General features: G+C 44.1%; 1 protein-coding gene across 3 annotated transcripts in view; it reads left to right on the top strand.

The window, feature by feature from the left end:
• The window catches only part of TMEM131 (transmembrane protein 131), a 111,620-nt gene that overhangs the window by 29,047 nt on the left and 60,978 nt on the right, over positions 1-21,595 (top strand). For all 3 annotated transcript variants that reach the window (XM_054973400.1, XM_054973399.1, XM_054973401.1), the window contains exon 3: positions 15,892-15,932. In XM_054973400.1, coding sequence (XP_054829375.1) covers positions 15,892-15,932 — 41 coding nt within the window. The remainder of the gene's footprint in view (positions 1-15,891; positions 15,933-21,595) is intronic.

Here is a 21,595-nt window from a genome sequence, read left to right as displayed (position 1 = left end):
ATGAAGCTGCCTTGACAGTCTGCCTAGTATTGTGACTGGCCATGGTTCTCTGGATCTCAAGGCAAGAATGGTTTTTCCTAACGCTTGCTGCCTGAGATCCTTTCACTAGAGATGTCCAAAATTGAACCTGGGATCTTCTACATTAAAAGTATGTGCTCTGCCATTGAATTACATCCCTTTCCCTTAAACTGATGTACATGATGTAGTTTGGAAATGTCAGTTATGAGTCTAGTGTGGTTATCCGGAACATAGCTGAAAAGGCTCAGGTAACTAAACTTGTAGTGTCATGGTTTCCAATATTTGCTCATTCAACTTCAATAGCAGCTAAACTAATCTCAGCATTCTACCTCCAAATATTTGCAAATTTAGCATGAATAAAACTCAACAGAAACTGGCACATTCAATGGATGCTAAAGTTGGAAATTGTAAAATGAGTTGGAGAATTTTTCCACATTTTCAAGGGCAATTTATATGTAGATGGTCTATATATGCTCTCCATACATTTAAGTATGCTTTCATCTAAAATTACCAGGCATGGTTTTGCAGGACTCTGTATACATAATCTTACTTATAGAACATATAGTAAGACCTTGTGGTTACTGCAGACACTGAGACTTACGGCATTCATAACATCTGTGAGAAGTTTAGAATCTGACTGCATAACAGTTACATATGAAAAAGCTGCCGATGCTGACAGGTATTCAAGCTGCAGTTAAGTCATGTTTCTGGGCTAAGGGCCAAGTTCACTGATTTTTTTGGAAATTACTTAGTTTAGGCTTGCATGCTGTCGTTTGTCATCATTATAGCAGATGTAGTCTTATACTCTTGACACCTGGCTGTAATCTGAGTAGGTCACATTCTAAAGAAATTTGTGTGCGAATGTCTTCTATAGGGATGGCACATTCCTGGGCCTGAGGTAGCAACAGGCCCTTGAGAACAGAGATGCAAGAGACCTATTTTGCCAAGTACAAATTTTCCATTTCTGCTGCTCTAATATAGTTCTTATATCTACTTGAATTCTTCTGACTCTTGATGGCAGGGATAGTACCTTAAATAGACTTTCTTCCCATGGTTCATAATGACTAAAACATAGTCTTGAATTGATGCCTTAAGTGACCCATCTTGGCTGCTGAGTGATAAGTAATGCTCCTCAACTTGTTACTGTGGAATTAACTAGTAATGGCAGCCAGATCAATAATGATGAACTGCCATTTGTCATGCTGTGTAGTCACTGGTAGTTTTAGTTTGGTGACTGATGGCATTTGGGTGACTGATGGCATTTACAAGACCAGACTCTCCTCTTAAGTCTTGATCAATAATGAACTATGTCTACACGGATATAGAAGTATACAAGTGGGGACACACATGGTCTGGGGGGGGGATCTCATTTCCCCTCTCCCCACCATGCTCTCTTTCCCTTCTTTGCCACCCGTAGCCTCTTCCCCTTTTCTTACTTCTTCCCCCCACCTGACAACTTCTCATCTATGGCACAGTTACATGGAGCTGACTGAGCCAGGCCCAGTTGCATGATGGGAACCTGCAAGGACTTGTGAGTGGGGGTACTTCACTTTCTCCTCTATCCCCTTTCCCACATTATTTCCTCTTTCCCTCCTCCTTGCAGTCCCCATATGCTTACTTTCCCCTCTTCTTTCAAATCTGCTAAACAACTTCGATTTTATCTCCCCCTCCATTGATATTTATTATTTATTGTCTTCATTTATATACTGCTTTTCTCCACAGAGCAGCTTAGATCATTCTCCTTGCCTCCATGTCATCCTCACAACAGCCCTGAGAGGTAGGTTAGGCAGACAGTGTGTGACTGGATCAAAGTCAAAATAAAACATTCAGAATGGCTATTTTGATAGATTGCAGTCAATAAATTCCATCCCTCCTCCCTTTATCATGCCATGTTCAAAGTTATGGCCAAGTTCTTGCATTCTAAGTAAATGTAACTTCCACTTTTTTCTGTGTAGCACAATTGTCTGCTCAGAATTCCAAATAAGAGAACCAACAATCTTATTATTGCAGTTGATGTTCAGTGTTGATTTTTCCCCTTAGTTTTTGTATTTTTTTAAATGCTGAAGATTGTTGTAACCATACAACATGGCATGGTAGTAGTGGCTGGAAATGAATCTGATGGGTTATAATGGTTACATTAAGCAGATTTTACTTGTTCTATTTCATAAAACAGTTAAGTGAAAAAGTCATTAGTATATTCAGTTAGCAGGGCCAAGTAACAAAGAGAAGTAGGAAATGAAGGCTAGCATTTGAGAGGGAAAGTCAAATGGAAAAGTCTTAATAAAGGGGAAGGAAAAGTAGGGGGCAAGAGAGTAGCACAGAGAGCAGGAGAACCTAAAGTTAGAAGTCTTCAGGCTACCAGGCCTAGTTTAAAGTCATTTGCGGTCTTATTTACTGTTGGTCCTGTGTATGTTTTCCTGGAAGTTAAGTCCCACTAAATTTAGTAGGGCTAAAGCTTAAGTAAGGATGCATATGACTGCAACCTTAGGGGACAATCTTAAACAAGTCTACTTGGAAACAATTCCCATTTTATTCAGTGGCCTTACTTCCAGGAAAGAGTTCTTTGGGTTGCAGTTTTTGTTCCGAGTGGATCACAGGGGCGTAGACTTTCCAGTTTCCCGGGGGGGGGGGGGCTGGGGCTGGGGCTGGGCCAGAGGCACTGCTATATCTGGTCCTTAAAAGAACCGGGGTCCAGTGACATCATAGGGAGGAGTCAATGACATCACAGGGAGGGGCTTCCATTGCCACCATCTATAGAGACGGGGCCATGGAGGATTTAGGGAGGGGCTCCCCACAAATTTAGGGGGACCCAGGCGCCCATGGGGACCCTCCTAACAATCCCCTTGGCTGGTCCAAACCTAGGAAAAGGTGGGAGTTGGCCAGTGGTTATAGTGCTATCTCAGCAATCTCCCGCTCTGTCCTGTTTTTGAAATTCACTTTTAGGATAGTCACTTTAAGATCTACAAATATACATGCCATGTGTATAGGACAAACTAATGGTCACAAATTTGACACTAAGAAAGTTAACACAGAAAAGCCTATAGGGGGAAAATTTTAAGTTTTCCTGGACATTCATTTACAGGAGTCTTGATTCTGCCTTATTCATAAGGGTGACTTAGTACTGAAATTTACTAAACTGTGGCATTGCAGGTGCCTTCACTTGGTAAATGTGTGGTTGAAGTCTGTACCAGAGCAGAACCAGAGCAGAATCGAGTTGCTGTGCACTCGATTTCTGAGCAGTGTACAGAGTTCAGAGTAGTAGCAATCTCCTTCTCATTTCAAACTCATATTCGCTAAGTGAGTACAAGCACATTTTGAGGCAATTCGGAACAGTGCTAGTCACAACCCCAAAGAAAACTCACAGTTATACTACCTAGGACTGTATATACCTTGCTTTCTTAGCACACTGCTTAAAAACTCCACCTTAAAAACAGACATTCCGAACACATTATTAACAAAATCACATAATTAAGTGCACATTCCTTGCCGATGTTCTCTCCGGGCTGCACACAGGGCAAAAGGAAATTTTTAAAAGGACTCTGATCCCCCCAACTCAAATCTTGTTCATGCAGATGGGTTTTTTCATTGTTTCAGAGAGACAGCACTCAGGCTGCCGTTTTAGGAATTGTCCTTTCGGCAATAGATACCATCTCTCCATTTAAAAATGGAATGAAAATTGAAAGAGAAGCTTAGGAGTGGCTGAAGCACCCCCACACACTACCATGATAAAACTAACTGTTCTCCCACGCCCAGCCCCCCCACAAAAAAACAGCAAGCAAGCAAACAAACAAAGCTATTTTAGCAAGGAAACAGAAGGTCTACCCCTTCCCAGTGTTCCATTTCCAAAATACAATGTAATGATAAAGTAACTGAAAAGTAACATAAAATAGAGATTCATTTTTCCCTATTAAAAGGAACAGTTCATCTTCGTTCTTCTGTGCTGACACACATGGGGACTGCGCAGGCGCAGGCCAGCCGCCGGAGAATTTTCTAGAGCTTCCATGGCTCCGAAGGGGCCGTTTGTCGCGCGCCTCAGCGACCGTTTTCCCGCCCAAACGGTCACGTGATCCTCCAGCGACCAACGGCCCCTTCCCTCAGTTCTCTTCTTGCCGCCGCTTGGAGAGAACGTGAGCTTCGTTGCTCTGTGCTTTTTTGTGCTTCGTGCTTTATTCTGACTGATTGCTTGGCTTTTGACTTCGGACTTCGTGACCTCGACTATTCTTCGGATCTCGTTTTGGACTTTGTTGTGGACTCGGTAATTTGACTCGGACTGTTTTTGACCTTCCTTTCGCGTGCCCCTGAAGATGGCCTCTAAGGCTCTCTTCAAGCATTGCCTGCAATGCCACACTAAAATGGCCAAGACCGATGGCCATGAACTGTGCCTGTTCTGTTTGGGGGAGACCCATAATGTGACGGCCTGTAAGATTTGCCAGGGCTTCACCAGCAAGGCCCGGCAGGAGCGCAAGGCCCGACTTAACTCCTCCCTGTGGCAGAAGGTCATGTCCGGAGGCGCTCCGTTGCCCTCCTCCAAGGCCGGCCCAAGCCCCTCTGCCGAACGGCATTCGAGAGCTGGCTCAGTGGCCTCCGCGAGGTCGGGGTCGAAACCGCGTCCCCCAAGTACCTTGGCGTCGAGAGCGGCCTCTCCAGCGCAGGGACCGGTGCAGCCGCCCCGTAGCGCGTCATCTACCAGGTCGGATCCGAGACCAGCTTCGGAACCGAGGATCCTGGTACCGAGTCCCCGGTCGGAACCGACGGCCGGTTCGATCCCGATCAAAGCGAAGAGGTCGAAGCCGAGGTCCCCTTCGAAGGCGAGGAGCGCGTCGGTTCCGAGGTCTTCTTCGGAACCAGCAAAGAAGAAGAAGAAGACCAAGCATCACCGGTCGCCGCGTCCCGCTCCTCAGGAGGAGGTCATCGTGCTTCCTCACACGCCTTCCCCTCATCTGGGCTCCCCGGAGCCAGAAGACATCTCCGTGCCAGTGCCGGATCCGATGGCCTTCGAGACGGTGCCCGCGGAATTCTCGTCGGGGCCGGAGCCGAGCCCGCGCCGTCGGAGCCGACCATCGCTTCCCCTTCGGTCGCCGAGGCTGGAACCGAGCCCGTCTCCTCGTCGGAGCCGTCCGTCGCCTGTCCGTCCGTCTCCACCTCCGGTCGGTCGTGAGCGGCATGGTTCCGGGGACAGTGTCCGATCAGTCCGGTCCACTGCGTCCCGGCATCGACAGGCTTCCTACCTCCCCTCGCCATACCGTTGCCAATGGGAGGGGGCGCCTGCGGGCTTCTCCGTGTCGGAACCGAGGCCTTCGACATCGAGGTCGGCGTGGGCTCCTCCTCCGCTCCAGGTTCCGGAATCCCAGCTCGGTTCCGATGAGGAGGATGTGGAGAGCTTTGGCGGCTACCAGTCGGAGTCCTGGTCCGAACCATCGCCACCTGAGGAGCTAGTGCCATCTGCGGACTCCCCATTCGAGGACCTCCGCATCTACGCCGACCAGATGGCAAGAATGGCCAAGGCTCTCGAGATGGACATCTCTTCAGCAGCCCCGAAGACCAAGGACAAGCTCCTCAAACGTATTTACGGGGATAATCCGGCGTACGTTGGGTTTCCAATGCTCGAGGGTATTGAGGAAATCGTGGAGAAGGTATGGCAGGTGCCCTGTGATCAGCCTCCAACATCCAAGAGGATTGAGCAGCTCTACAAGATCAAGCAGGGTACCTGGCCGGCACTGGTGAAACACCCTCCACCTTCCTCCTTGGTCACGGAGGAATTCAACCCCCGACGGTCGGGTCACTCCTCGGTGCCTGCCGATAAAGAGGGCAAGAAGCTGGATGCCATGGGCAGGCGCCAGTACATCGTCGCTTCGCTGGGTCTGAGGATCGCCAACTACCAGACCATCATGGCAGGGTACCAACTGTACCTCTGGGAGAAGTTGGCATCCTATACCCGAGACCTTCCACCTGAGCAGAAGGCTGTGGTGTCCCTGCTGCAAACAGAGGCTGTCCGGCTGTCTAAGCAGCAGATGAATGCCGGGAGCCACGCTGCCGACACTGCTGCTCGGGGAATGGCTTCGGCGGTGGTCCTCAGGCGCCACTCCTGGTTGCGGTCTACGGCCCTGTCCCAGGAGGTGCGTTCCAGGGTGGAGAGCATGCCCTTCGAAGGGGACTCGCTGTTCTCCAAATCGACCGACGAGACCCTGAAAAAGAAAAAAGAGGACAGGCAGACGGCACGGTCCTTGGGTCTGGCTCCAGCGGACAAGCCCTCCTCCAGGCCACGGTACGCTCCCCGGTCCGGCCCTTACCACTACCAGGGCAGATACCAACATCAGCGGCCGGGCTACCAACCGTATCCTGCCTACCAGCAGCGGCCTTACCCTCCCGCACAACAGCAGAGGAGGCGTCGGCCCTTCAAGCCTCGCCCGGCACAGCAACCGGCCCAGCAGAAGGATCAGCAGGGCGCCGGGAGGCAGTACTGACGGGTCACGCCAGCCGTATCCCCGAACTTTTCGGACAGACTGAGTCCACTCCTCTCTGAGTGGGAGTCAATAACATCTGACTCATGGGTCTTAACTATTGTTGAATTGGGATACGGGCTGGAATTCGTTGAGCTGCCTAGATGCAGTTCACCCCTGACAGCTGTTAATAACACTATGGCCGAGCTGGATGCGGAGATCGTGTCGCTCTTGGCCAAGGGTGCTGTGGAAGAATTGCCCTATGAGGACTCTGTAAAGGGTTTCTTCTCTAGGTTCTTCCTGGTCCCTAAGAAGGATGGGGGCTTACGTCCCATTTTAGATCTGAGGGGCCTTAATGCCTTCCTCAAGGTGACCAAATTCAAAATGGTTACGTTGGCGGCTGTGATCGCCTTGCTGAATCGGGGAGATTGGTTTGCGGTTCTTGACTTAAAAGACGCATACTTTCACGTGGGCATACGGAAGGAGCACAGGAAATACCTGAGCTTTGTTTACCGGCAAAGGGTTTTCCGGTATAAGGTGCTCCCCTTTGGCCTGTCCACTGCCCCACGAGTGTTCACTAAATGTGTGGCCCCTGTGGTTTCCTTCCTACGGGAAGAAGGCTGTACCATCTTTCCATACCTCGATGACTGGCTCATCGTGGCTGAATCGGAGTCTAGGCTGGTGCAGGACATTGGCTTGGTACTTAGCACTTGCCAACGCCTGGGGCTCCTGGTGAACTTGGAGAAATCCAAACTGGTGCCCAGCTGCAAGGTGTCCTACATTGGCGCACTCTTAGACTCTGTGGAGGGTAAGGCTCTGCTCCCCTTGGAGAGGGCTCGGTCCCTAAGGGGTCTGGTGTCCATGTTTAAAAGGAACCGATTCCAGTCTGTGCGCACTATCCAGTGCTTATTAGGGCATATGGCAGCGGCTACCTCTGTGGTGCCTTTTGCTAGGCTGCGTATGCGCCCTCTCCAGAACTGGTTTGTGCGGAGGTACGATGCTCTGCTGCACCCTCCGTCCCTCAAATTCTCTATCCCGAGGGTCATCCTCTCCTCCTTGGACTGGTGGCTGTCTGATGACAACTTGTTTAAAGGGACCCCTTTTGGGTATCAACACCATGACATCACGGTTACCACTGATGCCTCTCTGTTGGGATGGGGGGCTTACTGTGGTGATGTGTCTGTGCAAGATGTCTGGTCTGACAGGGAAAAGACCCTCCATATCAATGTGCTTGAACTAAGGGCCATTCGTTTCGCACTTGTGTCTCTTACAGCACTGCTGAGAAATCATCAGGTGTTGGTGCAGACGGACAACACGACTGCCATGTACTACGTGAATCAGCAGGGGGGCACAGTGTCCATGGCCCTGTGCCGGGAAGCCACACTCACTTGGCAGTGGGCTATCAAGAACGGCGTGTCGCTCCGAGCTATACACGTGGCTGGGTCAGACAATGCCCGGGCAGATGCCCTCAGCAGGGCCCCTTTACTAGACCACGAGTGGGAACTGAACGGAGAGTGCGTTGGGCCGATCTTCCAGATGTGGGGTCATCCGGTGATAGACGTGTTCGCCACTGCGGCGACCACCAAGGCCCACACGTTCTGTTCCAGGGCAGGGAGCGACCCCCTCTCTATTGGGGATGCCTTCCAGTTTACGTGGACGCAGGGCTTGCACTACATGTTTCCTCCGTTCCCCTTGATTCCCAGGGTCCTGTGCAAGATAGAGGAGGACGGGACGGACTGCATCCTGGTGGCCCCCTTCTGGCCACGGCAGGTTTGGTTCCCGAAGCTCCTGCGGATGTCCCAACGGACATATGTGAGTCTGCCCCCTCGGCAAGACCTTCTCCTAAACGGGAGCCTAGTCCACCACGATCCCAGGAAGCTGCACCTAACGGCTTGGCGGATCGTTCCTCCCCTGTAGGCTTTACTGACGAGGTACAGAGGGTCCTCCTGAATGCCCGTCGGCCATCCACTAGGCGCGCTTATGCGGCCAAGTGGCGCAGGTTTGAGCTCTGGACACTTGCCAGAGGAGTGGTGCCTGACAGCAGTCCCTTGGGGGTTGTATTCGAGTATTTGTGCCACTTGCGTGGCCTGGGCTTGAAGGTGTCCTCCCTCAAGGTACACTTGGCAGCGATATCAGCTGCTCACGCCCGAGTAGAGGGTGCTACGGTGTTTTCTCACCCACAATCCCGCCAGTTCCTTAAGGGCATGTACAATCTTTACCCACCTGTGTCGGCGCCAGTGCCTCAGTGGTCGCTGTCCTTGGTGCTCTCACGTCTCATGTTGCCTCCATTTGAACCTTTGGCTACCTGCCCCTTGGATATACTATCCTACAAGGTAGCATTCTTGGTGGCCGTCACATCGGCCAGAAGGGTCAGTGAGCTGTCTGCACTGCGGTCTGACCCTCCCTTTCTTGTGTTTCATCCCAACAAGGTGGTCCTGCGTCCCTGCCTCGGGTTTCTGCCCAAGGTGGTGTCCGCCTTCCACCTCTCGCAGGATATCTCACTGCCTGCATTCTTTCCTCAACCTTCCTCTAAGGGGGAAAAGGCCCTTCATTCCCTAGACTTGAAGAGGGCCCTAGCCTATTACCTGGATAGGACAAAGGAATTCCGCACCTGTCCTCACCTGTTTGTATGTTTTGGGGCCAAGGACAAGGGTAGCAGGGCTTCCTCACAGACCCTGTCTAGGTGGATTGTGACGGCCATTAGCAAGGCCTATTCCCTGGCAGGGGTGGCTTGCCCACTTCATGTCAGAGCCCACTCCACGCGGTCCCAAGCATCCTCTTCGGCACTCCTCAGGGGGGTGCCCCTGGTTAACATTTGTAAAGCAGCCACATGGTCCTCTGCAGACACCTTTGTCAGGCATTACGCCGTTGATGTCAATGCGGAGCAGGATGTATCTGTGGCCAAGGCTGTCTTGCACTCCCTTTTTTCCTGAGGGAGTTTTGGAATGACTTTCTTGGCGTACCTGTTGGGTACCCTTGAGTGAAAGTGTATATATGTACCTGGGGGTGTGTATATATGTAAATATTGAGTATTTATGTGTCCCTACACAGTATTTTTACATAGATGTATATATGTATGTCTATTTATTGTTGTTCTTGTTTGCTAAATAAAATTGTGTTGGACTTCACCCCCGCCTTCCTTATTGTGTGAAGCTTGGTACACTCCCATGTGTGGAGGCACAGAAGAACGAAGATGAAAACAGGGTTAACATACCTGTAACTTATGTTCATCGAGTTCTTCTGTGCTGACACACAACCCTCCCTCCTACCCCGCTGTGAATTCCAATGCACGATAATGTGATGGCTGTAACAGAAATTGGTGTTTTTAAGGTGTTATGGCTGGAGTGTGTTGGTCAAGCGGCGGCAAGGGAGAACTGAGGGAAGGGGCCGTTGGTCGCTGGAGGATCACGTGACCGTTTGGGCGGGAAAACGGTCGCTGAGGCGCGCGACAAACGGCCCCTTCGGAGCCATGGAAGCTCTAGAAAATTCTCCGGCGGCTGGCCTGCGCCTGCGCAGTCCCCATGTGTGTCAGCACAGAAGAACTCGATGAACATAAGTTACAGGTATGTTAACCCTGTTAAACTATTCCTTAACAGAGTAGCATTGATTGCAGAGAAAACGTGATGATGGGTGGTTGGAGCATGCTGGCTGGTGTCAGTGTAAAAGAGAGAGAGAAAATAACAAACTTCTACTTGCCTTAGTTTTAGAAGAGTTCTTTATTATAGGATTTCTGTACTTTGATAGGAAAGTGGAGAGAAAATTCCTGTCTACCGATCTATTCCTGAGATTAACAATCTACACATCAAAGGATAGTTCAGGGCAGTAAAGGAGTAAACAGATGCCCTGACCTGTCTTATCTTTCTAACTCTCTGGTTTCTCCTCTTCTGAAACTCTAGCTCCCTCACAGCTTGGTCTTCCAAGTCTCAATCTTCTTCTGATTTCTTCATTGTAGTCTCCCTTTTGGTTGATGATTGAGCCAAGGAATGGAAAAACGTGGACAATTTCAGTTTCCTCATTCTCAACTTCAAAATTGTGTAATTCCTCAGTAGTCATTACTTTTGTCTTCTTGATATTCAGTTGTCATCCTGCTTTAATGCTTTCTCCTTTAACCTTCATCAGTAGTTGTTTCAAGTCTTCACTATTTTCTACCAGTAATGTGGTGTCTTCTGCATATCTCAAACTGTTAATGTTCCTTCCACCAGTTTTCACTTCACCTTCTTCTAGATCTAATCCAGCTTTCTTTATGATATGCTCTGCATAGAGGTTGAACAGGTAGGGAGATAATATGAATCCTTGTCTGACACCTTTGCCAACTGGAAACCGTTCTGTTTCCCCATGTTCTGTCCTTTCAGTAGCCTTTTGTCGAGTACAGGTTGCGCATCAAAACAATCAGATGTTATGGCACCCACATTTCTTTTAACAGTCTCCATAGCTTTTCATGATCCACACAGACAAAAGCTTTGCTGTAATCTATAAAACACAAGCTGATGTTCTTCTGAAATTCCCTGATATGTTCCATTAGCCATTGTAAATTTGCAATGTGGTCTCTGGTGCCTCTTCCTTTTCTGAATCCAACTTGAAAACTGGCATTTCTTGTTCCATATATGGTAACAGTCTTTGGTTTAAAATTTTGAGCATCACTTTGCTTGCATGAGAAATTAACACGATAGTTCAGTAGTTGCTGCACTCTTTGGCATCCCCTTTTGGGGGAATAATAATGTAGATTGAGTGTTTGCAGTGTGTGGCCCATTGCTTTTTTTAAAATGTAAATTGGAGCCAAGCAATTATGTTGCAATTATGTCCAAAAGAGGTCTTGCAATCTGACTGTTGCTACATTTGAAAGTGGGTGGAGCCAGCCAGGGTTAAGGCCTAAGCTACTTAGTGTTGGCCATAGCCATAGACATTTTAAGGCAGTGTATAAATTCTTTTTATTATAAAATTTATTTTAATAAATATAAGCAGAACAGAGAAAATAAAATAAAAATGACGGCGCAATTATAATTGCATCAAAAGAAAAAGAAATGAAAGAGTAAACATATAATAAACAATATAAATAACTCAGGGGTTTTTTATATCCAGTATATATCAATCCTTGTATGTGTTAGGCATCTGTCAGAAAAGAAGGTATAGTCTCCAGTATTCAGATTTTTGATCCTCCAAGCATCTTCCAATTGTAACATTTCCATATAATTAAACACATTTTTGGGAAGTTTGCCTTCACCTATCATTTTTTTAGATCCATTACCCCATTCATATCTCCAAAGATCATTACGCTGCTTGAAAATTGAAAAAGGATTGGAAAACATTTTCATTAAAAAATTCTCTTGTATTGTTTGGCACATATATTGTTGCTAGTGTGTAAATTTTGCCTTCCAGAAGCTTGATTTTCAGAATCATATGTCTTCCGTCAGAGTCTCTTAATTCTTCTTTAGCATTTATTTGTAAATTGTTTATATAAACTGCAACTCCTTTTTAAAATTATAAATTCTTAATAAACACAGAAATACATAAGAGCAAAAAACAGGAACAAAGCCCCAAAGAATCATGGAAATTGTAATATAAATAGGAATGGTGGACAGTCCTGTGCTTCATCTACCATTATAACTGAGTCCCTCATATGAATTTGCCATTGCTTGCCCCCCAGCCAAATCCGGGGGGGCTTGAGCCCCTCAGCCCCCCCCCCCCCCCCCGTAGTTTACACCTATGGATCACATCAAGGAACCTGTCTCTCAGACTGCTGTAGAATATTGACTTGCATTGTACCAAGTTTTAGTATTGTAAAACTACAATCACATTCTGGGAAGAGAGAACTTGCTGCATAAATGAAGTATTAAATTCAGCCTGTGTATTTACATTGAAGCCGTTTATATCAAACTAATAACCATATTTTCAGCATTCAAAGTTATAATGGGCAACTACTGTGTGTCTAGCTATCCAGGAAGTTGGTCCTAGGAATATACTAACTTTGTAGATCTTCAGTTGTGGCTGGTACTGAGAAGGGAAGGGGATTTATTTATTTAGGACAGTTGTGGGAGAGGCGTGTCATCCCTGTCAGGCACAGCTAATCTGTTAGCCATGGTTATAAGAGATTTCGAAATGTTAATATCTGCCCTGGGCCATAGGGATTCTAAGATGATTCTCAAACTTCCATCACCTGTATGAATTCTTCCTGATGCTCCAAGTATTTCATTCAAATTACTGCAAGTCCCATATTGGAGTGCAGGGGCTTCCTGATAAAGAAAATGTGAAATGTTTAATTTTGGATTTCTGACATTTTTGAAACATTTAGAAGATTTGGAAGATTTAGACTAATGATTCTAAAAATACCAGCACTGCAAAATATGACGTTTCATAACCAGCATTGTAGACCAAAAGGTATTGTTTTAAGACAAACGTTCTGTTCACTCATTGAGTCAGAAGGTTGTTTTTTAAAAAAGAGATTAATTCTCTGGACTCATTCTCCTAAAAGTTTTAGCGAATGTAAAGGACTATTTTGTTAGCTGGAGCAGAGTATTAACACTTTAATCACCTCCTAATAAATATGGAATCTTTTGTAGTAATAGTTAGAAGCAAAATTCTGTCTGACAGCAATCAATCTGTTTAAGAAGTTTTTATCTGAACATGTCTAAAATTACTTCATATTAGTTTAGGATTAACAGGTTTCTACTGGCTGCTAGTTTGTTTCTAGCTGCAAGATTTTTAATGTATATTTGCATATCACAGTATTCCATGGTAGCACAGACATTTAAGGACAATGAGTAATTATAGAAGGTGTTGTTATCACATTTACCTCTGACTTGGTTATGTAATAAATAATGTTGATAGATTCCTTTGTTCCGTCTTGATTCATTCTGTTTAAAAAGACAGTTAAATGTGTCATTGTCACATGTCTGCTTAACACATGAACTGTGACAGAAGCATGGATCTAAGCTTAAATTATACATCTTTTTACCTAGCTTCTGTTTCATAATTGGCTTTGCTAATTTAGAGTCTGAAAACCAACAGACTTCAGAACATAGAACTAATGTTTTTTCATAAAGTCCAATAAAATCATTACCTGCTTCTTGACTTCCATGTAAGAGACAGCTGATATAACCAATCTTCTCAAACTTTTAAAAATATAAAATTCTGGTGATTTAAACAGCATTGATTCTGTGGTGAGGGAAGGGGGGGACCTTACCTGAGTCTTCTCTTGACTGCAGTCCTCTGACATCTGTGGTTTTTTATAGAGGTGTGCACCCTGAAAATATTCGGGTTTACCCGAAGCAGGAAAAACATTCAGAAATACCCAAAACCCGAAGCAGCAAGCCGCTTCGTGTTCAGGTATTTGAACTGATTTGGAATGCTCCGTAGAGATTCGGCGCATTCCAAAGTGATTCAGGGGGCTGGGTTTTCTCCACCACCACCTGCCAGCTGATAGTTTAAAGGGCCCTTTCCTACCGCTTGCCAGCTGATTCCTCCTGTTGCCTGCCAGCTGATAGTTGAAAGGGCCCAAACCTCACAAACCCCAGCCCCCTATCCCCCCAGCCCCAGCCCCCCACTTACCTTGGCTCTGCTGCTGGGGTGATGGAGGCCACAGCCCAGCAGCAGCAGCAGCTCTGCCTTTTTCCGCTGCTCTGCGGAACTGCGTGGGGGCAGAGGAGGCCAAAAAGGCCCTTCCTGCCCCTCAAATGGCTGACAGAAGAGGCTTTGATTCAGGATTTCCGAATTGGGGCCATCATGCTGGCCCTGATTTGAGAATCCCGAATCTTTACAAATAGGGTCCGATTCGGGTATTTTATCCGAATCGGAAACCCGAAGGGCACACCCCTAGTTTTTTATGCACAAGGGTCTGGTAACCCCCTCAGCATCAGATTTAGGAGGGTTGTGGTATGCTGCCTTCTGAATCAGAAAGTATGGACCAGTCTACTTTTGCTTGGGTTCCTGTTCTAGAAGTTCTTTGTCCAGATTTAATACTGGTTATTTTACCTGGCTTTTTGTGTACAAGATCGTTTAGGAAGATGCACAAATTCTTTTGGGAAGGTGTCTCTTATGAGCTAGGATTGGCATGCAAGTTAGTTACCTGCCTCTTTCACTGTCATTGAATATTGGCAAGTATTCCATGAAGCCAAGAATGCCACTGTGTAGGTGGCAATTTAGGGCTCAATTTGACTACTTATTCAAGAAGCAGAATTGATCAGTTCAGATTTCAGTCAGTGATTGATGAGAAAGGAAATATAAAAACCTGGTAAGAAATTCAAGATCAAAGTAAAAATATTCCATGACTGATGTATCATCCAGTGGTATCAAGGCTAAAAGAAAAATCTCTTAAACAAGGCTGTAGATTAAGGAAAAATACAGAATTTGAACTATTAATATCTGGAGATTTGAAACATCTCTTAGGTAAAATTTACAAAATATTATTGCAATATTGCACAGAAACGGAACAAGTCAAAGCCTGTATGATAAAATGGATGGAAAATTTTGGAGAAACCATTCTGATGAACTTATTGGAAGACCTGTGAACTAAGAATATAAAATTTACAGCTTGTCAGTTATTAAGAGAAAATTGGTATAAAACGTTTTTTAGATGGTACATCACCTCTAAAACATTGCAAAAATTACTAAGAGCTATAATGGACAGTGCTGGAAATGTCAGTGCATGGATGCAACATTTTACCATGTATGGTGGACTTGTAAGAAAGTGTGAAAATATTGGATAAAGATATATGAAGAGATGCAGAAGATTTTCAAACAAAGATCTGAGTTGAATCCAAAAATCATGTTATTAAATATTCTACCAAATAATCTCAGGAAAGAGCAGGGAGACCTCTTTCGTTACATGATAACAGCAGCTAGAGTGCTATATGCAGCGAGATGGAAAGCTGATGCTTCTCCTGAAGTGTCAGAGTGGACAGATAAGGTCCATGCATATGTGTCAATTGCCAAATTAACTACTTATGCACATAACAGACCAATAGCTAAATTTTGGGGGAAATGGAAGGATTTTTTTGATTACTTGGCCAGAACTACTATTACCTAAGGTAACTTAGCGTAAAGATAAAAGTATGAAACACAGAGAATGATTAGTAAAATGACTGATATTAAATTTTGTATAAGTAACAACGGAGAGGGAAGGAGATGTATCACATAATTAAGTTTTGTTATTAAAATTCTTTTTATTATATTTTTACTAGTTCAACTCAATCTTAAATGTAGTGCTTGTGTAAATTACAAATTAATCTCAAATGTACTATTTGTATAAGTTAGTATAAGTCTCAGATCAATTTCAACTATTGCCTGTATCAGCTTTATTATGCACTTTCCATTGTCATGCTTTATTTTTTCTTTTTAATACATATTTCTAAAAAACAAAACAAAAGGATGTGTAATTTGGATGCTGAAGGCCTTACTTATGTTTCGATACTGAAGCCTGCAGTTTTTTTCTTTTTAGACTGAAACAACTATTGGCTTCAGTACGTATCAGCAAAAAAGGTAAGATGCTTTCTATGATGTATTCATTTATTTTTAGCGAACTCTAGCTATTCTCAGCATCTCCTGCTATAATTTAAAGTTTTGAATAATTTGTAGCATCTGTTAAAAATAAACATTGTACATCTCATAGATATAATTAGCTTAATCTAAACTAATCAACACAATGAATATTCTGTGCATATTACCACATGATAAAATTCATGCTAGATGGAGTTACACCCTTCTAAGCCCATTGAAATCTCTGTGATTAGAAGGGTGTAATTCCACTTTGGACTGTACTGTTGTGTAAAATTGCTCAGTTATTAGTGATATTCTCCCAGGGAATATGGCAGTTATCAGTAGAGAGAAATTCATCATCATAGATTTGATGTTACCTTCAACCTCATGATCATTTGTGGAAGTGGTGAAATACCCAGCCTGAAGTTATAGGAAGTAACAGAAGATCCCATAGTTTAGCAAATAACGGATCTGTTTTAAGCAAACAAAAAGAGTTAGCTTGGAGTCATAGTGTGCTGCTTTAGATATTGTGCTGTCTTCTGAAAGGCAGGTGAGCTTCTGAGTTAAACAATCACAGTAAAATTGGTCAAACAAATCAGCAGTTACTGACCAGTATGGCAACTACTGCTCTTTTACAGGCATTTCTGTGGCAGCGCACTGAGAAATGTTGCTGTAGCGCACTGAGTTAACTCTTGCTTTCTGCTTGTTCTGTGCAAAAATCTAGCTGTATCTGAAGAAGTGAGTTGTGACTCATGAAAGCTCATACCCTACAACACAGTCTTACAGGTGCTACTGGACTCTTGCTCTTTTCTACTGTACAATAATCAGTTAGTGCTTGCTGTGAATATGAGCTACAGTGTGTAGAGAACGCCTCCAAAGAGCAATACTTTCAGTTAGGCAACTTTAAATATCTCCTGCCTGTGGCATACATCTCCTGAGGTGGATTTTTGTAAAATAGTTAACATTGACTTTTTTTCCGAACCCCTTCTGTCTGTCACTTTGCTGTCTAAAGGAGCAATGTAAATACTTTATATAGCTAGACTTAACTCCTTCCCCTCTAAAGTGCTTTCTGGTAGTTTCTCTGGACTCCCTTATTCTGAACGAGTTTGTGACTGTGGACAAGGAAAGTTAGAGACCTTGGATCATATAATAGTTTTTTGCCCTAAGTGGAGTAAGGAAAGAGAGAGATTTATTATTCCTATTATGTTAAAAGAAAAGCTTCCCTTCCTTCCTTGGGCAATCTCAGTGTTATGGTCTGATAACTTTCCTGACAATCAAACCTCTGCTATAGTGGCTTCCTTTTTAGCCACGGTGATAAAGAAACAAGATTTTCCTGAGTTTAGATAGTTTAAAGTGATAATGACGAGTTATGTCTATGTGAATTGGGTATGTTCAAGTGTACAGTTCATATTTTGTTGGTGTTTGTATGGCTTATGGCTTCGGCCGGAAAAGCAATAAACATATTATTATTATACTTTATATATGTCTTCAAAGAGAAGTATGTGGTAAATACAACTTAAGTAGACTTATTGTTTGCAATAACCATTGTGTGACAAGCACACATCTCCAGATGGAGATGGGTCATACTCTAATCAGATATTGGGCTTCACAGGAGAAAAATAATTATAAATTTGGAAAATGAACTGAAGGTGATTTAGAACAGTTACACTGAGGCATTAGTAAAGTATCTCAACCAGAAGTTAGCATTCCTCTGGGAAGAAACACTGAGCCTATGTTAGAAGAGGTTATATGCAATTGGAGAAGGAGTAGATTGATGAATTTAATGTATACTGAACATTTTCCTGGATGGCTAGCATTCTCTTAATGACAAAAATTCCTGACTGCTTCTTAAATGCTTCTTGTGTGTTCTAATCTCCAGAGCCGCTATTATACTACGAAAGCAGCTTCCAATTAGCTATTCCACAGAATTGCCTGAATAGAACAAAAATTATGTCACTATGTTACAGGAGGCAGCAGTGTGCTGTATTAACTGTAGAGCACTGTACTAGCTGTCTCCTTTACTACCTTCAGTTTTCACTAACCATCTAACCATCCCCTTACCCTTCCAGAGTGGGGGAGCACTTACCTTTCCATTGCTCCTTGTGTGTGCACAAAGTGCATGCGCTACTGGTAGAAAAATTTATTGTATTCAGCCATAGGCCATTACAAGTCACAGACATCATGTGCTACTGGGGCAGTGTGATGATGTCATTTCCTGGAAGTGACATCATCACGCAGGTCCAGGAGTGGAGCACACTTTGCAATAGACCGATTTGGGCCCCAAATCAGCCCACTGAGAAGTGTAGGAGTGCTCTTGGGGCAGCATGATGACATCACACCCAGGAGTGACATTGTGCCACCCCAGGAGTGCTCCCAGAGGCATATTTCTCTGCCTTTCCCTCCTGCCCGCCAGGTTAGTGGGGGTGGAGGGAGGGAGCAGGGAATCCTCAGCCCCCACCAGGGGACCTGGGATCCCTAGTTACAAGACATCGGTTATATTTGGATTTCCTACAGATCCTGCAACTTCTTTTGCATTTTGGTTTTAAATGATGCAACCTCCTCAAACTGCATAGGGCTGGGTAGAAAGTCAAATATTTTCATGGTATCATTATTGTCAATGTTGTCAACTACTCAGCTCAAAGTAATTGATAGTATCTGTTAAAAGATTGTTCTCCTGTCTCTATGTGCTGTTTTCCAAGTCCTGATATCTAAGCCCAAACTCAACTGCCCCGTCTCTCTCATTGAAGCTCAAATTTTGATTAGAACATATTTCTTTGAGTTGTCAGCATGATATAAATTTTAGGTTGTTTAAATGTGCCAAAGTAAACGGCCAAATAGTGTATTTGAATATTCATTTTGTTTTGGAAAAGACATCAAAATGCAAACTTGGATGCTGCTGAGGTTTCACTTCCTATTTATTTTTGAAATAGAAAATTTGCTTTTATGAAGGCATATGCACAAGATGCATACAGTATAAGTGAAACATTTTCAGCCACAATTTGGAAACCACTGTTCTAGTTTGATACCATCTCTTTTGCATGAAATAGTATTTTAAGAATTACGGTAGTCTATAGTTATTTCTGTAGAAGTTGCTAAGCAGTGAAAAGGAAAGAATAGTCAAATCATGGGTATGCAAACTATTATGCTGCAAACTGACATTGTTGTTGACAGATTGGGAGATGTTGTTCCATAACCTGAGCTGCATTCAGTACAGTCAGTATGTTAAAAGTTTCACCTCTTGATTTATATTCACTTTTATATTCTCCTCATGTGCCTTCCATTGGAAACTACCACTGAAAATAGCTCAGAAGTAGTTGATTACAGGAAGATAAAAGGCAATATGTATGGGGGTGGACTGTTTGAAGAAGGGTGGGGAGGGGGTTCAGACAAGGCTGTATCCATCTTGGCCAGTAATCCTCACATCTTTACTGTGTTATCCTACTTCTCCAGGCTCCGCCTTTCAGTGAGAGAGAATGAAGTGCCTACTGTAGCCAATTTTAACTTGCACATTCAGTGTCCTTTCTGTTTATCCTCTGTTCAGTCAGGCAGTTAAGGAAGCTTTGTTCAGCTTCTATTCCTTTAGAAGAAGCTGAATCTGAAACTGCTGTACATACAGTGATAACTGCAACAGCAATTTCCTTATTTTGTGAATGGTAGGTGAAACCTGTCGTTTAACTTTCTGCCTTACATCTGCAGCCAAAGATCTCTTACTTCACATGGATACCTGAGAAGGGAGAAGCTATGTTGCTACTCCTGGTCTGAAGAGCTCCCAGAAAGTGATCACTTCCAGAGCAGAAGGAGAAGAATCTTCTCTCCATATTGCTTCTAGGAAGTGAGGAAGAGGTGCCTGTGCAAAATTAAAGCATTGTTGCAGTAGCTGTGTGATACTTCTATAAATCCTTCTCAGAAGGAGGCAACTGGGAGCATCATTGAAGTCTGAGTTGATCTCTGGAGGTTGGACATCCTAGTGGTTACTCAGGACAGGGTTTGCCAGTGTTGCTATACAAGAACTTTTCCTCCCTGTGTGTCCTTGCATGCCACATCCATTTCCCCTCTCTTTCTTGAGGGATTGAAATAGCTTGAAGATTAGTGAGGGTAAGACAGAAACTCTTGGTTTTTGGTTGATGGTTCAAAACAATTTTGTTTCAAAGAGCTTTTGGGGTACGCAGAATATGAGTTCCAGTTGTAGTGTTATTGCTACTAGTATTTTTGTTTGCTTTTTGTTTTGTTTTTCTCCTTCAGTTTTCAGATTATTATTAGTTCTGTTGAGCTGTTGCTATCTGACTAGGTGGCTGTTCTGCTGATTTTATGGATTCTTCAGTGTCTGTATTAACTGTGTTGTGGGCCAAAATAGGTCAAAAAACAGTGCAAAAATATCTAAGGTCAGGTGACTGAGGCCCTTTTTCACATTAGACAGTAGGGAGACATAACTGGATTAAGTCAAAGGGTATGAGAGAACGTGTTGGGCTGTTGCTTGGCATGTGAGAGTGAGATTTGCATAAATGAAATCAGGGCAGCCTATCTTATCACCTCCTTCGTCTGGTTTTTAACTCGTATGTCTCTCCAGTTCTTAAATGGTTTCAGAGTTAGGGCGAAGCTGGAAGAAAGATGAAAAAGATACATACTTAGTTATTTCTCACCTTCCTCTCTTGCTCTTTTATCTTTCCTTTCCATGCTCCACTTAATTGAAATGGTGGTTTCTATCTAGTGTAAGATGAAGAGGAGAGAACTTGGTTGGGAAGCTATTCACTAATAGCTTTCCCCTAAGGAATCAAGATCCCACACAGGTGCTGGAGTTAAGTTGCCGTTAGCTTGGGAATATGAGCTTCTGTATACAGCTTGCAAGCGTTGCCGATATCGCTCTGGGCAGTTCCTCTCATTCTTGCTTCTCTAAGCTGCATCTTTTGGCAATAAGCCAGGTAATGCTTAAGGCACCTGAAATTCTGTTAATTACATATTAATCCTTTGGAGCTAACAATGTTAGAATAGAACTCCTTTAAGAACTAAGTTTGTACTATTGGAGATAAGTGAAATTCTTTGAGTTGATTCTAAAAAGCAATTCTAAATATGCTTTTTGCCTTTATGTGCAGAGAATACTGTTGTCTATTAGCCACAATTAGTGCAAACACACATTTGGAACTCAGAAAGGGGAAGCAATTTGGAAGTGATGATTGGCAAGTGGGTAAAGAGTTAAGCACTTTGTGTCCCCTTTTTTGTACTCTTAACTGGCCTCTGTTGATGCTGATTTTTCCCTAGGAAAGGCATCTGTTGGGCTTTCGTTTACAAGTATGTGTACCATGTGTAGTGAGGCTAGTGAGATAAAAAAGAGAGCAACCAAATGCTGTAGATAATTTGTTCTTATTGTAGGATTTATTTATAGCCCACTTTCCTCCTTAAAGCAACTTACAGCATCATCTCCTTTATTTTATTTTCACATCAACAGCTCTTGAAGTAGGTTAGGCTGAGTATGTGACTTGCCCATGATCACCCAGCAAACTTGAGTGGCAGGGAGGGAATTCAGACCCAGTTCTCTAGCTCCTAGTTTGGCACTGTGATCACTAGCTGTTCTATAGAACATCATCATCATTTCACTTATAACCTGCCTTTCTCAGAGACTCACAGAGAGAACATCCTACATTCTACCTTTCTTTAAAATGTGCCTGAAG

This window comes from Eublepharis macularius, chromosome 3, assembly GCF_028583425.1.
Source record: "Eublepharis macularius isolate TG4126 chromosome 3, MPM_Emac_v1.0, whole genome shotgun sequence".
Lineage (NCBI taxonomy): Eukaryota > Metazoa > Chordata > Lepidosauria > Squamata > Eublepharidae > Eublepharis > Eublepharis macularius.
This window is presented reverse-complemented; position numbering and strand designations above follow the sequence as displayed.